Source organism: Contarinia nasturtii, unplaced genomic scaffold (genome assembly GCF_009176525.2).
Source record: "Contarinia nasturtii isolate CC-2019 unplaced genomic scaffold, AAFC_CNas_1.1 Cnas_scaffold_745, whole genome shotgun sequence".
In the NCBI taxonomy this organism is placed as follows: domain Eukaryota; kingdom Metazoa; phylum Arthropoda; class Insecta; order Diptera; family Cecidomyiidae; genus Contarinia; species Contarinia nasturtii.
The window spans coordinates 235,492-260,942 of NW_022198093.1; the positions used below are offsets into that span (position 1 = coordinate 235,492).

A 25,451-nucleotide genomic window follows, 5' to 3' on the forward strand; every position below is an offset into this window, starting at 1 on the left:
AAAGATTTTTACATTCAAGCAACCAGATAAGCAACATATAAAATGATTTAATACTATTCTCTACTGTAGAAGAGTAAAAATTGTACGAATCGTTACAAAATGTTACAGAAATCTGTTATTAATGAGAAAAGCGTTATTGTTTCTAAAAAAATTCTCCATGGCTCTTTCTCCCAATAACCACTTTCAAAACACTCCACACTACTGACGTTACGAAATTTGTCATTTAATATTTAAGTATATTAAAACAATCAAATGCTGAAATAAAAATAAAAATGCTACACTTTCTATCTATTTTATTGCATAAGACAAAAACAAACAAAATAAATCGCTACAATAAAATGTCAGAAAACTTTTGTTTTAATTTATTACATTCTCATTTTTTGAATCAGATTTTGAAGCAAACGTCTTATGTACCCAGTTTCTTAGTTATACAGATATCTAAAGTTATAGCTTTCCATTTCTTTTTTAAAAATAAAGAGGCTTACGTACGCAAGCTTACTTTTTTTTGTAAAACAGTAATTGCAAAGCTAATTGTAAAAGTAATTTTTAGAAGTGATTTTTACCTCGAAAAAAATATTTCGTTTGAACATTTTCTATTTCGTTCTTAAGTTTTATTGAATCCCTATAAGTTGGGTCCGTAATAAATGCCAGCAAATAAGATTTCTTTGAATTTTTGATCATGAATTACATACAAAAACGGTTGATTACAATAAAAATCCTTATAATATTTCAAAGATATAGGCCATAAAATCGAACCTGTAGTAGCCACGGCTATTGTACCTCGTTCATCAACATTTATTTTTGCCTTATGTACCAATTTAGTATTCAATTTTCTTTCCTTAGATTCAAATAAATCACTAAAATTTGGATTTTTAAACAAATTTTTCATCCCCATACGTTGCATTACCTAGGGTAATCAAAAGAAAAAAAGGAAATTAATCAATGAGTAATTTAATAAAAAATATCGGAAGAATTCCAAAATTTTAACATACCGATTCCAAATGAAACTGTTTTTCAATTGTAAACTTTGGGAGTTTAATGTCAACGTCACCGTAAATTGATCGTACACCGCTGAATACATAATCCAAAATCTCCGCCGTAAAGTCTTCTAATATTTCATCAATATTTACCGAATCGATGTTTGGCAAGAAAATATACATTGAAATCGAGCCTTTTGCTCCCTCATATGGTAGTTTCAGGTATTGTACGTCTAAACTTTTTACTACACCTAATTCAAAATAAATTAGAATCAACTGATGGTTGTCGGAAGAGAAAAAGTAATATCTACCATATTCGGCCGATCTGCGACCTTGCATCATATCAACATAAACTGGTTTGCCATGGGCCGGATAGAATAGATTCCGACCAGTGTGATAAAAGTTGTTAGCCTAAAAAGTATAAAATTCCAATCCATTTGTAATCGAGCGTAACTTTCTTTTTCAAATTCGTTTACTTTGAATTCACATACCCATTTTCCTTGAAAATAAAGAGCATTGACAATAACGAACATTAAGTTTATTCCTCCATCGATAACATTTTTGATATGACCCTTTGTAACATTTGCAACGAATTGGTTTATATGTTGTATACATTGATATGGATCAGTAACAAAATTAAGATGTTCAATACTGTCGTTCAATAATCTTTTGACCGAATCACTACAAACATATTCATTTATTAACAGTGTGATAATAGATATTTGAAGAAAAAAAACAATTACCGCAAGATGATGTCCTGTGCAACGTATAATCTATTAACTGAATAAAGTATTATTGATTGATTTCGAAATCGATTATCTCGCACTTGTTTCTCCAATTTATATATATTCGCAACTTCATCTTTGCTTTTGGCCCAATTCAATCCTAAATAATGTTTTAGTTCTTCCTCTGTTTCACCACCAGCGCCAAAGTAAACTAATAAAAGTGCTTGATATATACTGTGCGGTGAATACACGATATTTTGATTTGGATTTTCCTTTTGTAATGAATCCAATAGAGAAATGGCAAAATTTAGTTGACCAAAATATGGTTGATAATCTCGTTTTTCATCAGGAAAGTCATGAAAATGCCGCTTTATGTAGCGCTTTATTGAATTTTTATTTTGAAATAAAATCGTTGCTACTGCAATCACCGCAAATATTGCAATTATGATAAAAATCACTGATTTTTTCATATTTATGATGGAAATAGGATATAAAAAAATTATTTTTCTTTTCAAAGACCAACTTTTCCCTTTCACTACAAATATGCAACTGAGATGAATGATCAATGCACCATCTGCCTTCTACACAATGAAGGTAAACGTCTGTTCCATACGAAATTATTTTTTCAGTGGGCTTGACTCGAGACTGTTAAGCAATTACGAAAAACGAAGATAGTTGCCTTTTACCTTGAAAAGTATCAACAAAATTCGAATATGTTCCAACTATTTTTTAAATTTCGCATTGTATTGGTGAATATAGTCTCTTTCACTTACATTGGCATGAAATGGACAGATGTGCCTAAAGAGACAAAGGATCAATTGTTGTTCAACAAATAGCTTCGTTAACTTTTTTTCCAAAACCAAAGTACACCTTTTTGTAGGAAGTCATTTTGAGAAAAAAATAAAACGAAAAGTTTTGCTCTCCTTATATATTTATGTTCTAAGTTTGAGCTCCAGAATTGTTAAGCCAAAGATTTGAAGGAGACATCTTATTTTTTAAATCTATCTCATAACGTCTGAGTTTATTTTGGGCGACATCTTGTGAAAAAAGATATAGTCAAGATATGTGTCATTCTATCAATAATATCAAATTCTGCTGTCATAGCTATTGTTATTCTTCTCTAAAAACCTAGGAGCTTAATACCCGCGTAAACATGCCAGACCACCGTACACTTTATCTACACTTTGCTCACACCTTCATTTTCATGTTTATTTCTTAATGCTTATTTTGCATTGAAAGTATAGCGAGAGTGTGACGAAGGTGTAGCGAACGTATACAATACTCTTTCACACTTTCGTCAGACCTTTGCTTCTTTTAATGTATACAAAAAGAAATGTATATGTAAATGAAAATTTCAATAACTACACTTTTGTAAATGATATCGCAATATTGAAACTATCACGCGAAATTGACGGAAAATCTAGTGGAGGCCATACACACATTTGGTCCATGGTATAAATATCCGGATGAAATTGGATTTTTAGCTGGTTGGGGAAATCAAGGGGGAAATTATGAAGAAATATATCGTGAGAATTCGTTACACAAAATCTATGATAAACATCAGCTTTTTTTAGTTTCGTCACTCCAGCAATCACTGGTATGTATTTCAGTGATTCTGGAATCGAATAATTTAAAAAACAATATGCTGCCCTCAAAACGTATTGCTTCGCAATAATCGTACCGCCACACAGTCGTTGGTGGTCTGCTTCCGAGTAACTTTTGTTTTTGGACAATTTCAAATTAATCCAAAAATCAGAAGCTTTATTGTCTTTACCTAGGTTTGATCAGATGGATTGATCGTGTTTTCAAAAATTTCGATAACAAACAAATAAACATATGATCTTGAAAATTGTGAATTCTAATATATTAGAACATGCTTAATTGTTTATTTTCAAAAAGTTTATATTTTCGCATACTCAATATATTATTTACTTCCGCAATTACGGCTGTGAAAAACAGTACATAAGTGTCTGACTGAAGCTTAACAAATGGATATGAAGCTAATTTAAATACCCGTTAATATCCATTTGGGATATGTGGTTCTAGTAGAAAGATTGATCTGAATTTGATTGCATCATAAAATCGAGATAACGTTTACAAATTGCATGTATATATCGTTTTTACTTGCTTTGGTTAGAAGGAATTATTGGACATAAGTGAAATAAAAACAAAGACTATGGGTGGCTTTAAAAGTGAATGTTTGAGAAATCAGAATATTGGCTGATACTTTAATTAGATTCTAAATTTTAGATTATATGAAATATAAATGATTTAATTTCGTCCTCAATTGAAAGTTGAAATCAGTTAAATAGGTTGTGTTTCTTTTTCCAACCACTTAAGGGTGAAATAATCTCCTTCTTGTTCTAACATTGGCTTGAGTGTATCTCTAACGAGTACATGATAATTATTCAAATGGTTTCGCTGCAAAAAAGAACAATACAGTTTAAATACATACACTTTTCATGTGGTAAATATCAGTGCTTACTTCTTTTTCTGTCAGTAGATTTTTGTTGATCAATTTGGTTTGAATGGGGCACATTGTAACCGTTTTGAATGTGAGTGCACCACGGCCATTGAAGTCATTTGAAACGTTGGCTGGAACAATTTGAACAATATCTTCAATTCGAATACCAAACTGATCCTTCTCATAGTAACCACGCTCTAAAAAGATGTTTATTTAGACATATGTTGATAAGAAAAACATGAAAAACCATCATTTGAATTAATCTACCATTTGAAACAAACATGTTTTCTTGTAAACTAAGATCGATGGGCCCTTCGTGTACATTCAAAAAGTGACCAATTCCATGGCTTGTCCCATGCTGATAATCAAGACCAACATCCCATAATGCCTTACGTGCTAGTACTTCTATAAGTTTTCCCTTAAAATAAAGACATTGAATAAAAAATCTCAAAAGTCTGCTAGTAATGTATACCTTCACATTGATTGGAAATACAGTTGTTCCCAAAGTAATTTGACCTTTTAAAACACGTGTAAAACAATCAATTTGATATTGAAACATTGTTTTTGCGGAAGTGCTCTTCATATCCGATTGGTAAGCTATTTTTTCCCACAAACAAATAGACTTCATTCAATGTTAACACAACATAACTATAAAAGACTGGATTGTATTCAATGTCTGATCCACGCAAATTCATTAACCCTATTTGAAATTTAACGCGAAAAAATGTGAAAAATGTTGGTCATTGGAATATGTTTCGGCAAAAATTAAAATATATCTCTTACATGCAACTTCATCTAATGCAGTCACAACCAAAATTTCCGAATGTTTTTCTTGCATTTGTTTTCGAATCAATTCCAATTTATCACCGATACTTTTACCGGTGATATTTAGATCCAAACTAATGATCGGATTAAATTTTCTAACCGGCTGATCCTCCCAAATGAGATCGACGAGATTCTCATCGATGGAAACGAGTTGAATATCTAAAATTGGATTGTAACGCGAAAAAAATGAAAAATGCAAATGATTAAAATGTAATCAGGCAAAGAAAAGACAATACCATTTGAGTTAAGTGCAGGGTTGAGTGTGTCCCAAGCTTGAAACGATAACAAATTTCCGTCAACACCGACACGATCACCGGCCGATAAGTTATTTATAAGCCACTCGCTCATAGTTGGTGTTTCGGGCAATCTATCTTTCATCAGCATCCAGTTTTCGTCCAATTGTTGTTCAGCTTGCAGATGATAGCGACCGTCTGTCCATAACAAAGCTTCTTTTTCCGTAACAATAACGGTTCCCGCGGAACCATCAAAACCACTGATGAACGCTCGTCGCTTATCTGTTGAACCAATGTATTCACTTTGATGACTATCATCCGACGGAATAATGTACGCATTTATTGAACCACCATTATTTGGCAATTGGCGCATCAATGCACGCAAATCTTTCAATTTTATGGTAGAGTTCATCGGCAACCTTAAAATTAAACAATTATATCTTTTTATTTCACGTGATTTTTTCGACTACATATTAAGGCCATTGTTTACTCTCTCTACACACATTTCATAATACAAATAACAATATAGAATAGCAAAATGTTTACTTACCCATCGCATAATTGTGGACTCAAGCTAAAAAATAAGCACAAGCTAATAAAACTGAGTAGAATGGATATTGGACAAAAGTACTGCATTTTTGACATCTTTACTTATGAATTGTCTTACTCTTTCTGGAAAGTTTTCTATGACAAAAGTTACCTAATCGACGGAACAGATAAAACTGTCGATAAGCTTATCAGAAAAAAAATTAAACTTATAGTCTTATCTCATTTGTTGATTTATTGGCAAACATGGCTCAAGTTGGCGATCTAAGGAGGGTAAATCCAAAAATGGTCCAAAAATTCAAGCAAAATAAAATTAAAAAAATCATCCAAAAACGTTAACAAAAACAAACATCAATTCCTCTCGAACGTAAATGTTAACGGGGATCGATCGTCATAAAAAATTTGTTTTTACTCTCGTTTAGACATTTATGTATACAACTATTGCACATTGCAACACTGAAGTGGAGAGACAAGTACTTATTATATATATAAATCACACTGCAAGATTTAAACAGTTCTAACCCTTGTGGAAAATTACTAACTGACTAGTCAGTTAACCTATTTGACACGTTTTAGGCTAAAGTCAACTGAGATTGAAGTTGTTTTAAGTAAATTTGGCTGATTATTCAGTCAATCCTAGTAGAGGAAAATACAACTTAATTCAACTTCAATCGCAGTTGACTATATAGACAAAAACGTCCCAAATTAGTCATCTGTTTTAAATGACATACATAGACGACTAAAGTCGACTGGGTAGACGTTTTCAGTTAAAAAAATTCAATTTCAGTCGATTTCAGCTAACCAGTTAGTCAGTCAGTCACTTTTTTTCCACGCGGAAAATGGTTCCAAATTCATCAAATTATCATCGATTGAAATAAAAATGTTTACTTCTTCTACAGTTTTTTTTATTGAAATCAAATACTAACAAATAACGTGGCTCACTTTCCTTGTATCTCTACATTATACATTTGTAACGTTGCTTCATGGACTTACAGTAAAAAGGAGTGAATTTCTGCAACGTTTTGAATGTACAAATGTATATTAAGTTTTTATTCACAGTACACAGAAAGATTAGTTTCAGTTTTTTTACTATTCTAATGTGTACTCAGTCATATAATGAAAATAAAGAAAATATAATGTCGTTTATTTCCGGTTCATGTAATTCAACTAGATTGTGTCCATCATAATTTCATGACATGATACAGGATTTCTTTTCAATACATTCCGTCACAGTGATTTGAGAACTCTTCAAAAACGCTCAATAAATTCGATTTAGTATAGTTCACTGAACAACACTGAAAAACAACAGCCTTCAACAAATGGTAAACTAAATGGGATTTATCGTTGACTTAGTCGAACAAGAAATACACACGCTTAGAGTCGGAATTTGCGAACATCATTATTCCATTAATCGATAATAGTATATAAATTGTAGAAAAATTATTATTACTCAACACTATTTTGCTAAAAAAAAAACACTTGACAACTTACGAAATTCGGTCAGTATTTTAGATGATAAATGAGCAAAAGGAACGGCGATGTTATCACAAAAGAAAATACATTTTACGAAATTGAAAATAATGATTAAAATTCGATAATCTTATGACAATGAGACTCTTATCTACTCGTCTTGGATATAAATTAAAGAACACTTCATTAGGTTTTTCTGTTATTCGTTGAAAGTTAAGAACACAATCAGTTACAACGAGAGTTGTTGGTAATTAGTTAATTTCAAGTCATTTTCCTTTGGGTGCGTGTGTTTAGTTAATATTTTTCGTTAATTTTTGTGTTTTAAATTCCATGCTGACAAAAAAATTATACCCATAGCTAAGATGAACAAACTAATTGCTCGGATAATATGTTTGGGGTTAATAGTACATTCGATCGAATCGAATTTTGTCGATTTAACACAGTATTATCGCCAGCGAAATGATCTGCTCATTTCAGAGATGAACTCCAGTTTTGGCAACGATATCAATCTAACGGAAATCGAAAAAGTGGCAAATAAAATAATTATGAAAGCAAAAGAAGATGAGCTTAAAGTTGGTTTGATTAATCCGCATCTTTTCAATCCATCTCGACACATTTTCGAGGTATTGGACATTGTAAAGAATTCCAAATTGTTTCAAATCATTAAAAAAATGCCGAAAGGTGGTCTTTTGTATGTACATGAAAAGACCATGTGCTCAGCCGATTATTTGGTTTCTCTGACTTATTGGCCAAATTTGTGGCAATTGTCAACGAATAACAGTGAAATTGAAACATTTCAATTTGCACGACAAAAGCCACAAAAATTGCAGAGCAAAAATGATGAATGGCGTCTTGTGGCTGATGTACGTGCCGAAATGGGTGCATCCAATTACGATCAATATGTTCGCAAAGTATTTACGCTTTTCGATAAGAATATTGACCCAAGAATACAATTTAGGGATGTCAATGAAGTTTGGAATCGTTTTGCGAATATTTTCATAAAAATTACACCTCTTTTAAGTTATGCGCCAATTTTCAAGGAATACTTAAAACATGCATTCAAAGAATTTCAAAACGATGGTATTCAATATGCAGAAATTAGAAGCAGTTTTCCAAAGGTAAACTGTATTTTAATTCAAATGTTCGAAATGTATAACCACTGATTGCTTCTTTTCCTTTCATTCATCAATAGCTCTATGATTTGGATGGAAATATCTATTCAGAAATGGCAATTTTTGATGTTTATCAACAAGTATTGGTTGAATTTAAGCGTAAAAATCCGCTTTTCATCGGATACAAAATTATCTACGCACCAGGAAAATATAAGGTAGCAAATGAAACTATTGCACAACAATATTTCGATTTGGCTCGTCAATCGCATGAAAAATATCCGCATATCTTGCGTGGATTTGATCTGGTTGGACAGGAAGATAGAACTCCCGGTCTGCTTTTGGTAGCGAAACAAATTTTACAATTACCTGCCGATTTGAATCTTTTCTTCCATGCCGGTGAGACCAACTGGTTCGGTAGTGTCGATGAAAATTTGGTAAGTACCTCAAATTTGCTAATATGATACTTGGTCATTTAGATTTGTTGTTTCAATTTTCTTTTTTTTTGTGATGCGCAGTTCGACACAATTTTGATGGGAAGTCGTCGAATAGGTCACGGTTACGCTTTGACCAAACATCCAAAATTAATGGAATTTGTTAAACGTAACAATATAGCAGTCGAAGTAAATCCTATCTCCAATCAAGTTCTCAAACTTGTTGATGATTATCGTAATCACCCAGCGTCAGTTTTGATTGCACAAAATGTGCCCATCATAATTTCATCAGATGATCCAGGATTTTGGGAGGTGTCTCCACTGTCTCACGACTTTTACATGACATTTCTTGGCATTGCATCCCGTCACAGTGATTTGAGAACTCTTAAAAAACTCGCAATCAATTCGATCCAGTATAGTTCATTAAACGATATGGAAAAAACAACAGCCTTTACCAAATGGCAAATCAAATGGGACCAATTTATCATTGATTTGGTCGAACAAACATTTTAACAGCATTAGAATATTTTTTCAAGTTAAATTGTCATTAGAGAAAAGAATAGAATTTGTTACCAAACAATTTGTAGTGAAGTGTGTAATAAAAAGTATTGCAAATATTGAATAGAAACAATAAATTTTATATGAGGCTATCCATCTCGATTTTCATTTGATGTTATCACAAAAGAAAATACATTTTACGAAATTAAAAAAAATGATTAAAATTCGATATTATAAGTCATTTTTCTTTAAGTGCGTGTGTTTTGTGAATATTTTACTTTTATTTAGAGTAAAATTGAAATTATACAATGGACAGTAGTCGATAAAAAAATGTTGAAGAAAACATAGTAGTAGTTTATTACTTTTGTTTTCATGCATTATTAGACCGAAAAGTAATTCAAAGTTGATTATATCTAATTATAGAACAACCTCAACTCAATATTAAATGGCACAAACGAAATCATTCCAAGCTGACTTCCGCCAAATACAAATTTCAAGATTCAAAATTCGCATTAGACCAGTTAAAGGGAGAGCATTTTTGGACTTTTTTCAAAATCGACACCAAAAAATTTGGTTTCAACGTCAAAAAACGTCATGGCTTTTACGTTTTTTTATACTTTCCTTTATTTAAACAGATAATTATGATTCGTAATATTGGTTAATGGTGTGATTTGGACTTTCAGTAAGTTTAACTATCAAAATGAAATCTGTACCGTTTTAAATGTGAATTCGATTTACACGCGAACATAACAATCATTGACAATACGATTTCGATTCAAATAAGCTCAACATTGGCAAAACTCCATTTGCGACCGTGGTCTATCGGTCAAATATTTACTGGATAATAATGTTATTGATTACATTTATAAGCAGAAACTATGTGGTTCGAAGATGTATAATTTATGGAATAACCAAGGTTACATTAATACCACTGGATTTATGACAATTTAATAAGGTTTTTAATATATAAGGAGTTATTAGACCGTTTATTATTTACATCAGTACATAGATCAAAGTAATAACTAATAAGAAACAGAGATGCAAAATGGTTAAATTTAAATTTTTGAGTATCTCAAGTGTATTAAGTATTCAAAAACTATTTCATATGAAAATAAATAAATAAATGAAAGAGGACACCTTCAAAGTTGAACACCGCTGTCAATATGCTACAACAAAGTGTGTTATTTATTGAAACATACATCACAGTTACCTACAAGACATATACGAAAAGCAAAGCGAAAACTTTAAATGCACAGCTGGACATAAGATGCATTCTTCATAAGAATGAAGTGATGGTTGCAAATGATAGAGCAAATAAATAAAATCAAAATTGAAACTAGTCACTACGTTGTCACAGTGATAAGCCATGCAACATTGTTAAATTATTACCCGTTGGTTACCGAGCCACTGCAATTGCTGCAAGAAAATACCTAGAGATGGATGGGGTTGATGGGGTCACAGAAAGATAACAAATCATACACAAATTCGATTATATGAACACTTTATTAAAACTTTGTATTTATTTTTAGAGACGCCAACAAGTTATTCAACTTTCTTTGGAGGACATGCTATGTTATGAGATTTTGAGTAAATGATTTGCTTTCGAAATATCAAACTCAGTATTCTCTATTTCTCTTTTATTTAAGTCCATCCAAAGTGGAACATTTCTCCTTTGTATTTTTTTTTTCATCTTCTTTTGAACATTGCTTTCTATATGTGCTTGTCGATCCTTTGTTAAAACTTTATTTTCGACAAAACCTGACACTTCTTATGTTCCTTGCATTTTGAAACCGTTCATTTCTAAAAGTCGATTATTTTATGATATAATACGATTATTATAGTTTTTGACTTTTTGTTGTGTTGTCTCACGGAAATTTAATGTTTTGTTTTTTTTTGGGAGGGAGTGTGTGATAGGGAAACGGGGTGTCGGAAAAAACTTAAAATCGAAAAGATGGAAAAATCAAGAGAAAACAAAAAATAATAATGTAACCAACAACTGAAAAGATTTTTGGTGTCAGTGTTTACTGACTGTAAAAACATATACTTACAAACGTAGTGAAATAAATTTTAAATTGACTTGTGCAGAGTGTGCACTCCACAGCATGTGTGTGAGTGCACTTATTACTCAAGATTTTTGTTTTGTTCAATTATTTGTTGGTTCGAAACAAAAAAAAGTTTTTTTTAAATGTATGAAAAAGAAGCTTAAACAAATTTCGCCAATGTTTGTAAACTGAAAATGTATATATTAATAGAAACTTAATTTGAAAAGTAAAATGAACGCCAGATGATTAATAAGTAGTGTATAGTAGTATATTTCAAGTCAAGTTTATGTACATTTTTTTTTCTTTTTGAATAATAATTATGTGCCTTATAGTCTATCCATAAATTTTGTTTCCTTAAATTGTATATTGTTGTAATAATCCGTGTATGTGTTTTCCTTATAAATTAGTTGTATTAATTTTGTTTTTGCTGTAATTCAATTTTTTTTGTTTACGTTCCATTCAGCTTCCTTATGATTCATTTCAAGTGAATTTCTCTATATGAATGTTTATGGATTATCGTATAACTCATTAGATTAGATATATAAATGTGCACACTCACAATCAGCCGACTAAATATAATAAGCGATTCCAAATGAAATGCTCGCCTCCCCTACATTCACATCGTGAATTCCATAATTCATTAAGCGACGGTTAATCCCTTTAGCGCTTACATGGACGGGATGTGGCTGGGCTCTTTTCTATAACCATCAACTGATTATATTTAGTCGACCACTTATTCACGAATGCACATAAACACGTCAAACACATATTTTATATTAAATGAGATTTTTTTTATCAATTTTTTTTTCTTCGAAAAATTTTTCGTCATTTTTTTCTTTACTCCAAAAAGGGTTACTCTTTTCTCTCGCTCTCACACACAAACCTCACCATATTTAACAAAATTCATCAATTTACATTCATTTTCACCAATCAATTTTTTTCATTTAACATGCCGAATAACGCCGAAAGGAATCATTAAAAATATATTTCTTTTTTTTCTCGGTTTGGTCAAAAAAAAATTTCAATTTTGATTTTTTTTTTTTTGAAATCACAAATCAATCCAATTTTTTATAGTATTTTTTTTTTTTGCTAAAACCAATTGTGGCTCTTGGCCAACTAAAATTATAAGGAATTAATTTAGTTTTTATTTTACTTTGTCTAAACAGAAAGATAATTATGTTTAATTAAATTGTTGATTGTGGCAACTTTAAGCTGCGCATAATCTACCGTTGTGAAACATTTTTTTTTAGTTAATTTAGATAATTTAAATTTAAGTTAAAAATGAAAATAAAAATGGAGTGAATGTTCTACGAACGAAAATCTAACGCATACTGTATGTATTTACATTCTTTTGAATGCAAAATTCGTGACCAATCGAACTTAATGAATGCGCTTGTCGTTCACATATTCTACATGTGCCTAATTCTTTTTTTTTTCTTTTCAATTTCTCTTTTCACTAAAATAAATCACAAATTTTGCCAATATGAATTTTCTAAAATGGGGCTTGGGATTGAGTCTGAGAGGAAGGAACAAATTCAATGCCAATACTCATTTGCCAGTCTGTGCCAATTCCATATCAATGTTTTTTTCGTATTTTTTTTTTTTTTTTGAAAATTTTTTAATCAATTTTTTTTATGTTTCGTTTAAATGTTGACGATTCAATCAAAATATTGTGTGCTTAAAATTCTAGCCCACACAAAATAGAATTTTGTTTTATTTTTGTTGATAAAATTTCTAATAATTTTAACAATTAAAATGTTCGGAAATAAATAAGCCTGTGATAAATGACAGGAAAATTTTCCGTTTTAGTTATAATATTCATTACGTTCAATATCAATACCAAACGATTATTTCTTCTTTTTTTTTTGTTGCAACAAACGTGTTTTTTGTTTCATTTCATATAATTTCGGAATTAAGTGGATATACTTGCGATGTATAAAATAATTGTTTGGTATGTCAATGAAGCCATGTGAAATTCTCATCATTTATCAAAGAAACACCTTAACTGCTAAATTCTTATGCATATAGTCTATATTGTTATTTTTTATGTGTTTTTTTTTTGCTATTATTTTCATTAAAGTTTTTATTTTCGATTTTTTTTCTGTGCGGGTCTCTTTTTCAACCCACAATTTTTTAGTTTTTTTTGCATCAGTTTCCTATGAATCTATAAATTTAAGAACATTAAAAATGCAATATTTACCCAATGACAAAATGTGTATTTGAGAAGAAGGTGATTCAGGGTAAAAAGAATGTTTTTTTAAAATAAAATGGTTTGTTTTTGGAAGGGTGTTTCTTTTTGTCGGTTTTTTGTGTTTATATGTATGTTTTTTGTTGTTGTTGTTGCACAAAATGAAAATGAATTTTGCGAATACATAGGTAGTTTTTTTAAAATGTTGCTCATTTGCCACGTGGTGTATGTATGTGATTGTTTCAGTTCTATGGGGGGGATGGATCCGATTAAAATAATTATCGTAATATTGGTGTATAGAAAATTTCACAGAAATTAATAAAAATAAATCATTTGGTTCATTTTAAATTCACTTCGAAACGAATTTATATATGTTTTGTTGTCTATGCTATGGATTTTTTTTTTTTTGTTAATTCATTTGCTATTTGGCTCAATTTATCGCGGCGGAGACTATGTGGTTTATTTTTTTAATGATTTTGTAATAGAGTTTATGGATTTTAGTTTTCGATGAGAAGAAGAAAAACAAAAACAAGACATGAACGAGAAGGGGGGGGGCGATGAGATATAAATTTGTTATTTTAAAACGCTGAGAGAATAATAGGACTTCGTATATAGGCATATGTACCTATTTATTTTATCATGGCAAAAATGAACAATTACACAGGATTTGCATTGATTTATGATGCCGTGGCATATTCAAATGTTTCATTCGTGTTTTCTTTCTCTCGGTATTGACCGATTGTCAATGAATAACGAATATGTTGGGTCAAATCAAGAAAACATGTAAATCCTGGCAACCAATTAATTAAACAAAAAAAATCTCTGTGATTTCGATTTTCTCTTTCCTAAAAATAACGATTTAAATTATTGATTAAGTGAAATTATAGCAAATTCAGCTAATTGAATTTTTTATACTAACACAATGCAGCGACAATACCAAATATTTATGTATGTATGTTTTTCGGTTGTTATTTTTGTTTTATTGCCATCTGTCGCTTCGTATGCAATTTAAGGAACTGAAAATTGATTTACTTAAAATAAATATATCTTTACATATGATTTCATTTTCTTTCATCTTGCCACTATGTTTTCACATTGAATTTATAGTTTTGAATCTGAATGAATTTGCGTTTATTATATGCATGTTAACAACATTTATTGAGTGTTTGTGTATATTTTGTGGCCGAAAAAAAACACTTCGCTAAATTCGTGATTATACGTATAGTACGAAATGCTAATGCGAACCAAAAAGTTCATTATTCTGTATGCTTAAACATCTATTTAGCTATGTTTTTCTTTATTATAATATAATAATTAATATTTTCTTTTTCTTTACTCGATTCGTTTCATTTCATACTCATCAAAATGACAGAGACGAACTATCATTTTGAATATGCTGTAGAGTTATTTTTTATGATGACCATTAGTTGTATGTGTTTTTTTATCCATCGCTTTTTAAATTATTCTTATCTCATTTCAATTGAGATTGTTCAATGAACAATATTCTTTCATGGATTAAATGTGTCTCTTGTATATATGTATATATATAAGTGTTGTCTAAACGTCATTCTAATGGCTATAGAAATTGAATTCCTTTAATGTGTTTTTCTGTTGGACAGGAGGTGGTGGAGGTAGAGGAAGGGACTAGGGAGTGCGGGTGGTGGTAAGTGCTATGTGTTCTAACTTTTTCTGTGTGTATTTTGTCGGGGGGGCGGGGGGGGGGGGCGTATTTTGAGATCGTCGAATTCGTCCTGTTCGATCCTAAATTTAATGTAAAATACGCTCATTAAAAAGCATTATTGCACGCCGTAATTCGTGTGTCTGGTGTTCATGTTTACTGGAGAAAATGAAACCGTTTATGTTTTGTTGTTTGTTTGTATTTATAGTTACTTATTCTCAAAAAAGACTTGTTTATTTTTAGGTTTTTTTTTAGTTCAATCGGTGTGAATAAAATTTACTTAATTTTTTCACATGAATTCACTTTTAGTTGTGCAATTCACTTCGATTGTTGTTTTTTTTTATATATTCATCTATAAAATGTGTGTATGTGTGTAACTTAAGTCGCTGGTTTTAACCTTCTTTGTCTAAATAATTGAGTCTTGTGTGTATGTATGATTTTAATACTTCATAAAAAAATGCATCTCTAAGATTCGTTAATGTGGTTTTTCTTAAATCTTGTTTCTTCTTTCAACATTTGACTATAAAAAATCTTTTGTTTTAAAAAACAATTGTCATTTGTTTCAAATTTCGCTAAATTTGGTTCCAAAATTTTACTAAATCAACATGTATTAATTGTGTTGTTTCTGCACCGATTTGTTGATTGATTTGATCAATACGTGTTATTTAAATGTGTGTTGTAAGCAAAATGCATATACGTTTTTGCTCGGTTTATCTCTTTTCTCGTATGTGTATGACTATTAGTAATAACTTTTTTTTTGTTTGTTTCTTTCAACAGAAGTAAGTTGATTGTCGATTTTTAAAACGCATTTCTTTGCTTCGTTACTTTGTATGTCGTTGAATGTTTAGCTCATTTCATTAGCACATTTTTATTCTCCGTATCTGTATTCGGATGGTTTTTATAGTATTATTTTCAACCAGCGACTTTTCAGTTAAGCACTTCTCCCATATTTATTTACACATGTTGCTTTGTAGTGTGAGTGTGTGTTTCTGATTTTTTTTTTGTTGCTACGAATATATTTTCGAAAAATTTTTTTGTTGTGATTCGGATCAATTTCTCTTGCTCTCTCGCTCACTCTAGAGCATGAGCTCGATGAAAAAGAAATGTTAGGATGTTTGTTTGTTGGTTGTTGTTTGTAAACTGTGCTTATTTTACCATTTTATTTTGTTTTGCAAATGTTTCGTTTCCTTTTTTTTCTATTTTTATTACACGTTTTAAATTACATCAAACTATTTTACGATGTTGTCAATATTTTCTATCGATATCGTTTCATTTATGTGTGTAGTTTTTTTTATCGGTGTGAATGTTAGTATGTGTGTGTATATATCGGTTTTGGTTCGCTAAAATTGAGTGTGCTTGTCAATTCTCTATCTTTTTCGCTTTTTTTTATCTATCTCTAATAGTAGTAATATGAAAATGCAAGGATTTATTGACGTCATTAAAATTTTGTTCTCATCTGGTGTATAGATGTTTGTTGCAGCATTTTTCGGGGTGAATAGAATCGAAATCCAATTAAACTTTTCTTGTTTGTTACAACCGACTTGTTAAAACATCGAAATCATTATGCATTTCATTCGTCTCAATATCAGCATGAATTTCTGCATATTTTGTATACGTGTCTTTCTCAACATGTATAAGTTGTTTCACATTTCCTAGCCACTGTTGTGTATCTAATCTTTTTCACTTAATTTAAGCTATTCCGTTCATCCTATTCATCTTCTTTCTCTGTCACTCGGTCTGTTGCTGTGTCGCAAGCGAGCATCTACTTCAACTGGTAAAAGGATAATTAAAATGTTTCAGAATAACTTTTGCCGTTAACGCTTACATTGGATGTGTGTGTGTGTGAGATAAGCTTTAATTGTTAACATACGATTTATGTTTCGTGTAACTTTCAAAGCTCTTGAAAATACAAACTCCAAGCCGTTTTTTGTTTTTGCTATAGCATGCTCGGTAAGGTTAATTCTCTGTGTGTATGTGTATGTGTATAGAGTAGCATAGTTATACCATTTCAAATATTTAGCGTCACCTTCTAGAATTGTTTACTTGTGTGCTATGCGAGTGTTTGTAAATATATTGATGACGAAGTTTTTTAATTTTCGTTTTTTTTTTCTTCAAATATTCCATTTTTGCTCTGCCCGCCAGCTTTGAATTTTTATTTATGAAATTTTTTTTACTTATTTTCTGCATACATTCATCAAAAACATCTACATGTGACATTTTTACGTTTAGTGTGTGTGTGTGTTTTAGTTTAAAATTGATATTAGTTCGATGAACGACATCAGTCGATTTCGTCGTTTGAATAATCATTTCCCTCCTTGTTTCGAACAAAACGAATTAAATGAACATAATAACTCAATACGGTCTGAATGTGTAACTCTTATAAATTCGAATCATTTTCGAATTGTAACGTGTACCTCTTTAAACGTACACGTTGTCCCTCAATGTATTATGTTGTGTTCGGTTGTGTTTGAAATTAAATTTTACAACTGAATTTTTTTTTGCAGCTTTTCAACTTTTTTTTTTGCTTTAACATTATACTTATACGCTTGCGTACTCTAAAACTTATCATCCAATAATATAATAATAATAATAATAATCCTCAAATATACACATTGATGGATTCCTCCTTAATTCCGAAAGAAAAATGAAAATAATAATAAATGTTTAATAAAAATTTAATTTTAAATTTGAGTTCTGCGTTGCAAGCGTGTTCATGCTGATGGCCAAATAATAGTTTGATTTTTATAGTACGCTGCTGCACTAGATCCCAATTGTAAAGTCGTAGTATGCTGTTTGCTGTGAGCAGCTCAAGAATTTTGTTTAACAACGATGACGCCCGGCCGATTGTTGATCGAATGATGTGGATGAATTTGTGATACAATTGTTGCACCACTTGAATTTGATGATGTTGTGCGAAATTGTAAGAATGGATTCATTTCGACTTGAATGGGCTGAGATTGATGATGGTGATGATGATGATGATGATGCTGCTGTTGCTGGCTTGGTTTGTTGGTTAGGGCAAGCGGAGCCTCTTGAGTCGGTTGGGCGGTTGGTTCAATTTCGCCAAACAATTGATCGCCTTCCAAGTCTGTAAACGAAACAACAAATCGCATATTGGTATATTGGTTAGTCGTTATTTCGATGGTTTTCATGTTTTAACTGAAGGCATAAATGATGAAAAATAAAATAAAATAAAAATGTAATAACTTACGTCTGATGGCTTCGACAATGGTTTCCAAATTCTGTCGTGATGTGTTCTGATGTGTGATGAACATTCTGGATTGTGTTTGATTCACCGTTGTGCCATTTGTGGCGATGGCATCATTATTGCAATCTTTGAGCACAGTCATGCTGCCCGGCGAATGGATGCGTTCGACTTCGACTTTTGGTTCGGCTTTGATGGCAGCCTCAAGTATTGGTTGCAATCGAATTGTGCCCTTATGTGCGACCATCGGATGTGTTTGTATATGATGACTTTCAATGTATGGTGATTGTGGTCGGCTATTGTTTATGATTAGCTCCTCTTTTTGATGCATCATATCGCATGGTGACAATGTACGCGAATCATCATCATCAATTTGTGGTTGATTGCGATGCATACGTGACATGGTCTCGACCATTTCGACATCATCATGTTCAACCGGCGCGCACATAACCACCTGTGTTTGGCCAACTGTTGGAATTGTATCGATTGCAAGCACATGCACATTTTGCATATTATGATGGACTTTGTCGACCAGCACAGTTTGAACTTGTTGTTGTTGCTGCTGTTGTTGCTGATGTTGTTGTTGCTGTTCGTCCGCATGGCGTAAATTGTCGGTGTGTTCGATCACTTCATGTGGTTCGTAGCTAATTCGTTCACCATTCGTATAGATTGTGGTCGTTTGATGGCATTCAGTTAGCTGACGCAAACGATCTTCAAGCGCTGAATTTTTGCGACGCTCCATTTCGAGCAATGTTTTCATTTCGATGAACTCTTTGGCATTCATCGTTCCATTTGTTTGTTTTGAAATCATTGCAGTGCCGGCAACAACTGTTGTTGGATTCGATGATGACGTCGATGATGACAACAATGTTACTGTGGTTGGTTCGGGTGACATTGAACCAAGACCTTCGTCGGACGAATCGGATATCGTTTGCATTGTATAGATCGTGTCAATTTTACGTTTCTTTAGTGCATGCGGCTGTTGTGTAGTTCCGGTGGTTGTTGTATTTGTTGGGGTCACTGTTTGCACTACTTCAACAACACCAGCATTATCATTTTGATCGACCAATCGCTTCAACTGGCAATTTTGTGTAAGTAATTGTGTTTTTTCACTTTCCAATGCGATAATGTATTGAGCGGTCTGTTGTAAAATGGCAGCCTATTAAGAGAAAAGACAATGAAAATAAAAAATAACGTTCATTAGTAAAAAAAATTATAATAATTCGCATCACGAAGTCTATGTTATTCTATGGCAAACAATATGTGTATAATTTTAGTATTTTATTGAATAGGACATATGATACTCTAATTATCCCTAATTTTTATCATTTTTAAAATGTGATAAAACACCAACAACAACGAAAGCATTCAATCGAAAGTTATATAGATAGATAGATAGATAGAGGAATTGCAAAGCGCAATCTCCAAGTCGATCTCCCTTTTGCGTCTTTTGGCCGTGCTCTTCAACAAAATAACATCCATTTTTTTGACAACATGGCAATTTTTATTGCGTTGTTGACGGAAACCATCTGTTTCATGTTTATTGCCGTCCAATGAACGTTTTTTACATGCAAACACAATTATGTATATGTTATTTTTGTTTGTGCTTTTATTCCCGCTCCCTCTCTCTTTTGTTCTTTCTCCCTCTTGCGCAATTGACTAAAAATAAATGCAGTGAATGATGGCATAAAATAAAACAATAAAAATTGTGAAAACAGACGAACACGGACCATGCAACGGCAAAGGTGAAATCAGTACGCGAATAAGAGATAAAAACGAAACCAGGTGAGCACCTTGCAAAAACTGTGCCTGCTGATTGGATAGATGCTCGCATATTGTGTTTGTTTGACTTGTATTTTTGTTTCTTGTTTTTTTTATCTGAATAAACGAACACAAAATACACTATTCTTTTCGTCTCCTTGGCTATATTACTGAAAACCGTTGGCCGGTATTTACTTCGTTTTTTTTTCTCCTTTCATTCGGTTGCTCGAAATTTAAACATTAAAAACGCATTTGTTTACGACGAACAAATAAATTGTAATAATTTCTTCCTTGTTTTCACTTTTGTGTGCTGTGTGTTTGGTACAAAGTAACGAAAAAGGAAATTCTATTGTCCTTATTCCTGTTTAACGTTTTCAAATACTAAGCACATAACACATGGCACGCCATAGTTTGGCCTGAATGTTTTTTTGGTTCATTTTATCTCTCTCTTGTGTATTTATAGTAAACAATGTTTTTATCTTGCTATTCATTTTTCTCTCTCTCGGTTGTTTTTGTCTTTGTTTCATTCAGATTTCATTCCGTATCAATTTGGTTGAGTTTCGTTTTTGGTTCGCCTTCAGGTTCATGAGATCACGAGAATTTAATGTATTTTCGTAAATTATTTACAGAATTGCTCAATTCTCGTGCACATCGAGAAACATGCAAGTAGAGATGGAAACAAGGCTAGTTTACAATAGTGGACGATGAAGTCACTCGTCGAATGCTACTAAGGGATAATAATTTCACTTTATACATAAATCATGAGATCATTAAACGGTGATATTGTCTGATGGTCCATGCGAAGACAGAAGATGTAGTGTGGCTTTATACGGTGCCGTGCCCTAATGGAGCGATTTATAAGAGTGTTCGTTTTCTCTTTGCATTAACGTTGCCTCGTTTTATATTATGGTTGTTTACCGAAAGAGCCAGGCGTTGCGTTGACATACACACACATATTGAAACTGTTGCTCTTTTGCTACGTGACAGTAATTCTGGTATTGCACCACATCTGCTGGTTAGCAAAATATACTATCATGATACGTTCTCTTTCTCTCTCTCGCTCTCTTCCAAACATGGTGATTGTTTATAGTATTTTTTTTCTGCGCTTTAACGCAAAATTGAAAATTGCACCACGTCATGCAATGATAATACCATATGGCACACAAAATGTAGCGTGAAAACGGAACGAATATTGTCTTGTAAATCAATTTGACAAGAAAAATTCTTGTCGCTATATTCGCCCATGTGTGGCATGCACATACATCGCGCGCGCGAACACACACACACAAAGAGACCATTAGGGAGTCTGAAAACGCATTTCTTACAGTTTGTTAAACTACAAGCGTGCACGCATACTGTACACAGTCAATGCAAATATATACATAAATTTAACGACACTTCAATACGTTTTGGATACAATAAGTTGTCATTTTGAAGATGGTGAAGAAGTCGGGAACGAGAACGGGAATGAAAAGAGATGAACTTGAAATGATGTTATACCACCACGACATCATCAACAACAATGTAATCATGATGTAGTACAGAAATTGAACGAGAAATGATAATGCTGATTAAATGAGTTTTTATTAGTCTCAAACAACAACAATAATGAAAAAAATTGCGCTGAATTCCGATTCATTACCAGTCGACGTGTCGCTGTAAAATGGCCATTTAATGGATTTCATGGATTTTTGTTAGCACCACACAAAAGCAAAACGAGCACACTTGCTCTATCTCCCTCACCCCTTCTCTTCTCATTCTCACTCACTCTCCGCTGGGGACACACTATGCACAAATTGAATGAAAAGGAATCACCATGAACAAGAAAATAACATTAATTTTTTTTTCGCTTTCGTTCGTACATTCGTTTGCCGTTGCCAAACCATTTTTAGAATTTCTATACCACTGGCTTTTTTTTCTCTCTCTTACTATCGAAGTTTCTTCAACTGAATCGGATCGTATTAGTGCAGCAATGACTTCATCGAGTCGAAAGAAAAGTTTTCCATCTACATTGCAACTGGAAAGAAGGAGCAAATTTGATAGAGAGAGAGAGAGATAACAAAAAATCCAATGTCACGACACTTTATCCCAGCAAGTCATTCTGATTGAACCGGCTGTGAGCGAGATATTTCGAGACAAACAAGGAGATTGCTTTCTCTTAAGCTCCTCATACATAGATAGACACACCGTATCGTATCGTTTGCAGAAGGCTCTTTGCAATTCGCATTTATATCATTGTGAAATGAAATCGAAATGAAAATGCACTGTGATCGCAATGCGTTTGACGTCAGTTGAATATAGTGCATCTTTCAAATAAAATGCACAAGACATTTTATATGGTGCATGCTATTTCGCTGCTGTTTTACTTATTCTTGCATCTCTCTGCTACTACACAGCGATGTCGTTTCTCTTTATTCGACGAAAGACAGAGCACTACATTTGGTGCGAGCGCCCCGAATCAAACTTTGTAAGCGAAAATATTAGATTTTATTTTTCTTTCTTTTTTTTTTCATTTCGTTTATAAATAAACGGCATTCACACTGTTGATTGCCATTGGTGTATGCATGTGTGTGTGTGGTGTTTGTTGTGAACGTCCACAAATCCATATATTATTGCAATGTGTGATGTGAACGCTCTTCGAGTTTATTAACATTTTCTGTAAAATTAGCTAAAAATAAACAGCACCAAAACATGTGCATAAAAACTAAATACAGATTTTGCCATTTTCGTAATAATAGAAGCAATGTTGATGTGATGAGAAGAAAAAGTGACGAGAAAAAAAAACAGAAACGAACGCGATTTTGATTCGGATTTGGATTTCACGCCATGAGACTACAAAACAGCATTAGCTGTATCGTTGTCGTCGTCGCCATCACCATGGTAGTCGCTTTGTGCAAATCTCATTTGAAACACATGATGTTCTCAAACAAAAACAATGCATGCCGAACAAATGTGAAGATGCAGATATTTCTCCAACTCTCGTCTCGTTATAAATCGTTTTGAATTTGTTTCGGAAATAAGATAGAAACATTTATGCAATGCCTCTGGTTGTGTCGCTTTGTTGTTCAATGACCGCTACTACTGGGAAACATTATATAGTGCTTTTTATAATGCAACATTTCAAGTGGCATAATAATTTTACGCAATCACTCGACTCGATCACATTTGACTGAACTTAAAGTGAGTCAGGTCTGTGACGAGAGACGAGAGACGAGAGACGAGAGAGAGAGAAATAAAAGAGAGACAGAGACAGAGACAAAGAGATCAAATTCCATGGTAGAAAATGTTACGGTGCTTGCGGTTTTGTAGTGTGCTATGAAAACGATTCAGAACATACATACCAACCGTGTGGTTAAACCGTACTGATTTTCAAACAACGTTGACAGTTTAATGTATTTTTATTTAATTTCACATACATGCAAAACGCACCGTTTTTTGATTCTGTCATGTGATTGCCTGATGTTGTTGTTTGTTTATTTTTTATGTTTTTTCTGCATATTTTTTGTGTGTCTCTTGTAAGGGCATGTGCTTACTATTTTGGTTGACAAAACCGTTGTTTGTTCTACTTGTCGTCACTGTCACCGCGTGTAAATGTAAGCGTGTAAATTAGATTCCCATTTGCAAAGGCTTTGGGATTCTCATACACATTCCACTTTGAAAAACACAAAACGGATTTTTTCTCTCTCCCGCCCTCTCTCGGTCGCTCTCTCACTTTTTTCGAAGCTTTTTTCCCCAAGAGTTAAGAGATTAAGAAGCGGAGACTGAGAGAACGTATTGTGTCGCTTAGATGATTTCGAGCGAAAAGAATACGCCAGAGATAGAATGGTACATATGTTGTAACAAAATATCTGATATGAAGTCAGTTTTATGTAAAAGTTCTGGTCTTGTTGTGTCTGGCTCAGGGTTTTTTTTCGCCTTCTGGCGTTTCATTTTGTTTGCTTTGATGATTCGAGCTATTGACTTTTGGACGGTTACCGCAACGGCACTTACTTTACAATCGAGCCATGTTTATGTGTGTCGGTGTAGATTTTCTCTCTCTCGCTCTCTATGATTCTTCGAGTGCAAAATATTTTTTTGTGCTTGACTACACACTCACATCGAAAAAGCCAGAGATTGAAAATAGGCTTCTTTTGTGCACTTCGGCAACGTCAACGGCTTGTGATTTCAAAGTAAAATGCAACCAGACGAAAACATGCCAAAAGCCAGACTATAAATAAATCGCCTATGGATGCAATGTTACGTGTCTAATTTTCTCTTCGGCGCGCCACAATGATTATAATGATGTGATCGGAACATTCTGTCATACCGATTCAAATCACACAACATCAAAAATGAAGCGAAGAAGAGGCAAAAAAGGCAAGAGAGAGAGAGAGAGTGAGAGCGTGAATGAAAAGCAAAGGTATTTTGTGGTTAAATTCGCAGACGTGTAACGCTCATTGCATGTGCATAATTCGATCGAATGGATCGAATCACCTCTATCTCTAAATCTCGTATTGTTTTCGTCCAATTTAAAAATTCAATGGCTGTGCCAGTCAGTGTTCTATTCCTAATCTATATGTGTTTGCATTGAGCACAATGTTCAATTCCAATCTATAAATAGAGTAGTCTCCTTTACATTGTATTCACGATTGAAAAGTGTAATTTTATATGCAAGCAAATGAATCGAATATATATATATCGGATAATCAGTATGTATACAGAGTGTACACATTGGTGAGCGTGATTAGATGAAATCAGCGACAAAAATGGAATTGAGTGCATGATTTGGTTCACATGCGTTTGTTTGTCCGTTCAGCTAAGCGTACATTCTCGAAGTAACAAGAAACGACCCGTGCTGTGATCTAGTCATTGAAACGATGAACGAACGAGAAAAAAAAATTGTAATGAAATTTCTATGTGACAATTTGAAAGCGTTGCGCCAAACGAACATTCAAACTGAAAGATAGTGCATCTGAGGCGCCAGCATGATGTTTTGTACCAGACTCAGTGGTAATTGCACATCTACAATTTTTTGTGTGTGTGTGCTCTTCTGCTTCTCACTTCACTTGTGTGTAATGATTCAGCCTTAAGCGACATTGTTCGCCCTGGTTCGCATCCCAAGTAATCGCATCTAATAAGAACAAATTCAGTATGGCACTCCTGAGTTTCGATGAGGAATAACAACAGGCATGCACATGAAGTGCATGGGACACACGATAAAATAGTAAAATGACAAAGAACGGTACACAAAAAAACAGCAACGAAGAATAAATTGAAAAATTAAATGTTTATTTAGCAGGCAGTTCATTGCATATTC

At 32.8% G+C, this 25,451-nt stretch overlaps 3 protein-coding genes and 1 pseudogene across 3 annotated transcripts in view; 1 reads left to right on the forward strand and 3 right to left on the reverse strand.

The window, feature by feature from the left end:
• Nucleotides 1–419: 419 nt before the first annotated feature.
• LOC116341704 (serine protease inhibitor 88Ea-like) lies at nt 420–2,231 on the reverse strand. Its single transcript, XM_031768938.1, has 5 exons — nt 1,721–2,231; nt 1,469–1,658; nt 1,289–1,388; nt 993–1,228; nt 420–907 (listed from the first exon to the last, which is right to left on the reverse strand). The coding sequence occupies exons 1-5, from the start codon at nt 2,170–2,172 to the stop codon at nt 623–625; spliced, it is 1,263 nt and encodes a 420-aa protein (XP_031624798.1). The 5' UTR covers nt 2,173–2,231; the 3' UTR covers nt 420–622.
• A 1,652-nt stretch (nt 2,232–3,883) lies between these two features.
• Nucleotides 3,884–5,888, reverse strand: LOC116341686 (annotated as a pseudogene).
• A 1,570-nt stretch (nt 5,889–7,458) lies between these two features.
• LOC116341657 (adenosine deaminase AGSA-like) lies at nt 7,459–9,433 on the forward strand. Its single transcript, XM_031768854.1, has 4 exons — nt 7,459–7,487; nt 7,598–8,358; nt 8,433–8,786; nt 8,868–9,433. The coding sequence occupies exons 2-4, from the start codon at nt 7,603–7,605 to the stop codon at nt 9,294–9,296; spliced, it is 1,539 nt and encodes a 512-aa protein (XP_031624714.1). The 5' UTR covers nt 7,459–7,487; nt 7,598–7,602; the 3' UTR covers nt 9,297–9,433.
• Nucleotides 9,434–11,569: 2,136 nt separating this feature from the next.
• The window catches only part of LOC116341543, a 148,535-nt gene continuing 134,653 nt past the window's right edge, over nt 11,570–25,451 (reverse strand). Inside the window, exons 3-4 of the mRNA XM_031768666.1 lie at nt 18,401–19,553; nt 11,570–18,277 (exon numbers count right to left, since the gene is read on the reverse strand). Coding sequence (XP_031624526.1) covers nt 17,997–18,277; nt 18,401–19,553 — 1,434 coding nt within the window. The 3' untranslated portion in view covers nt 11,570–17,996. The remainder of the gene's footprint in view (nt 18,278–18,400; nt 19,554–25,451) is intronic.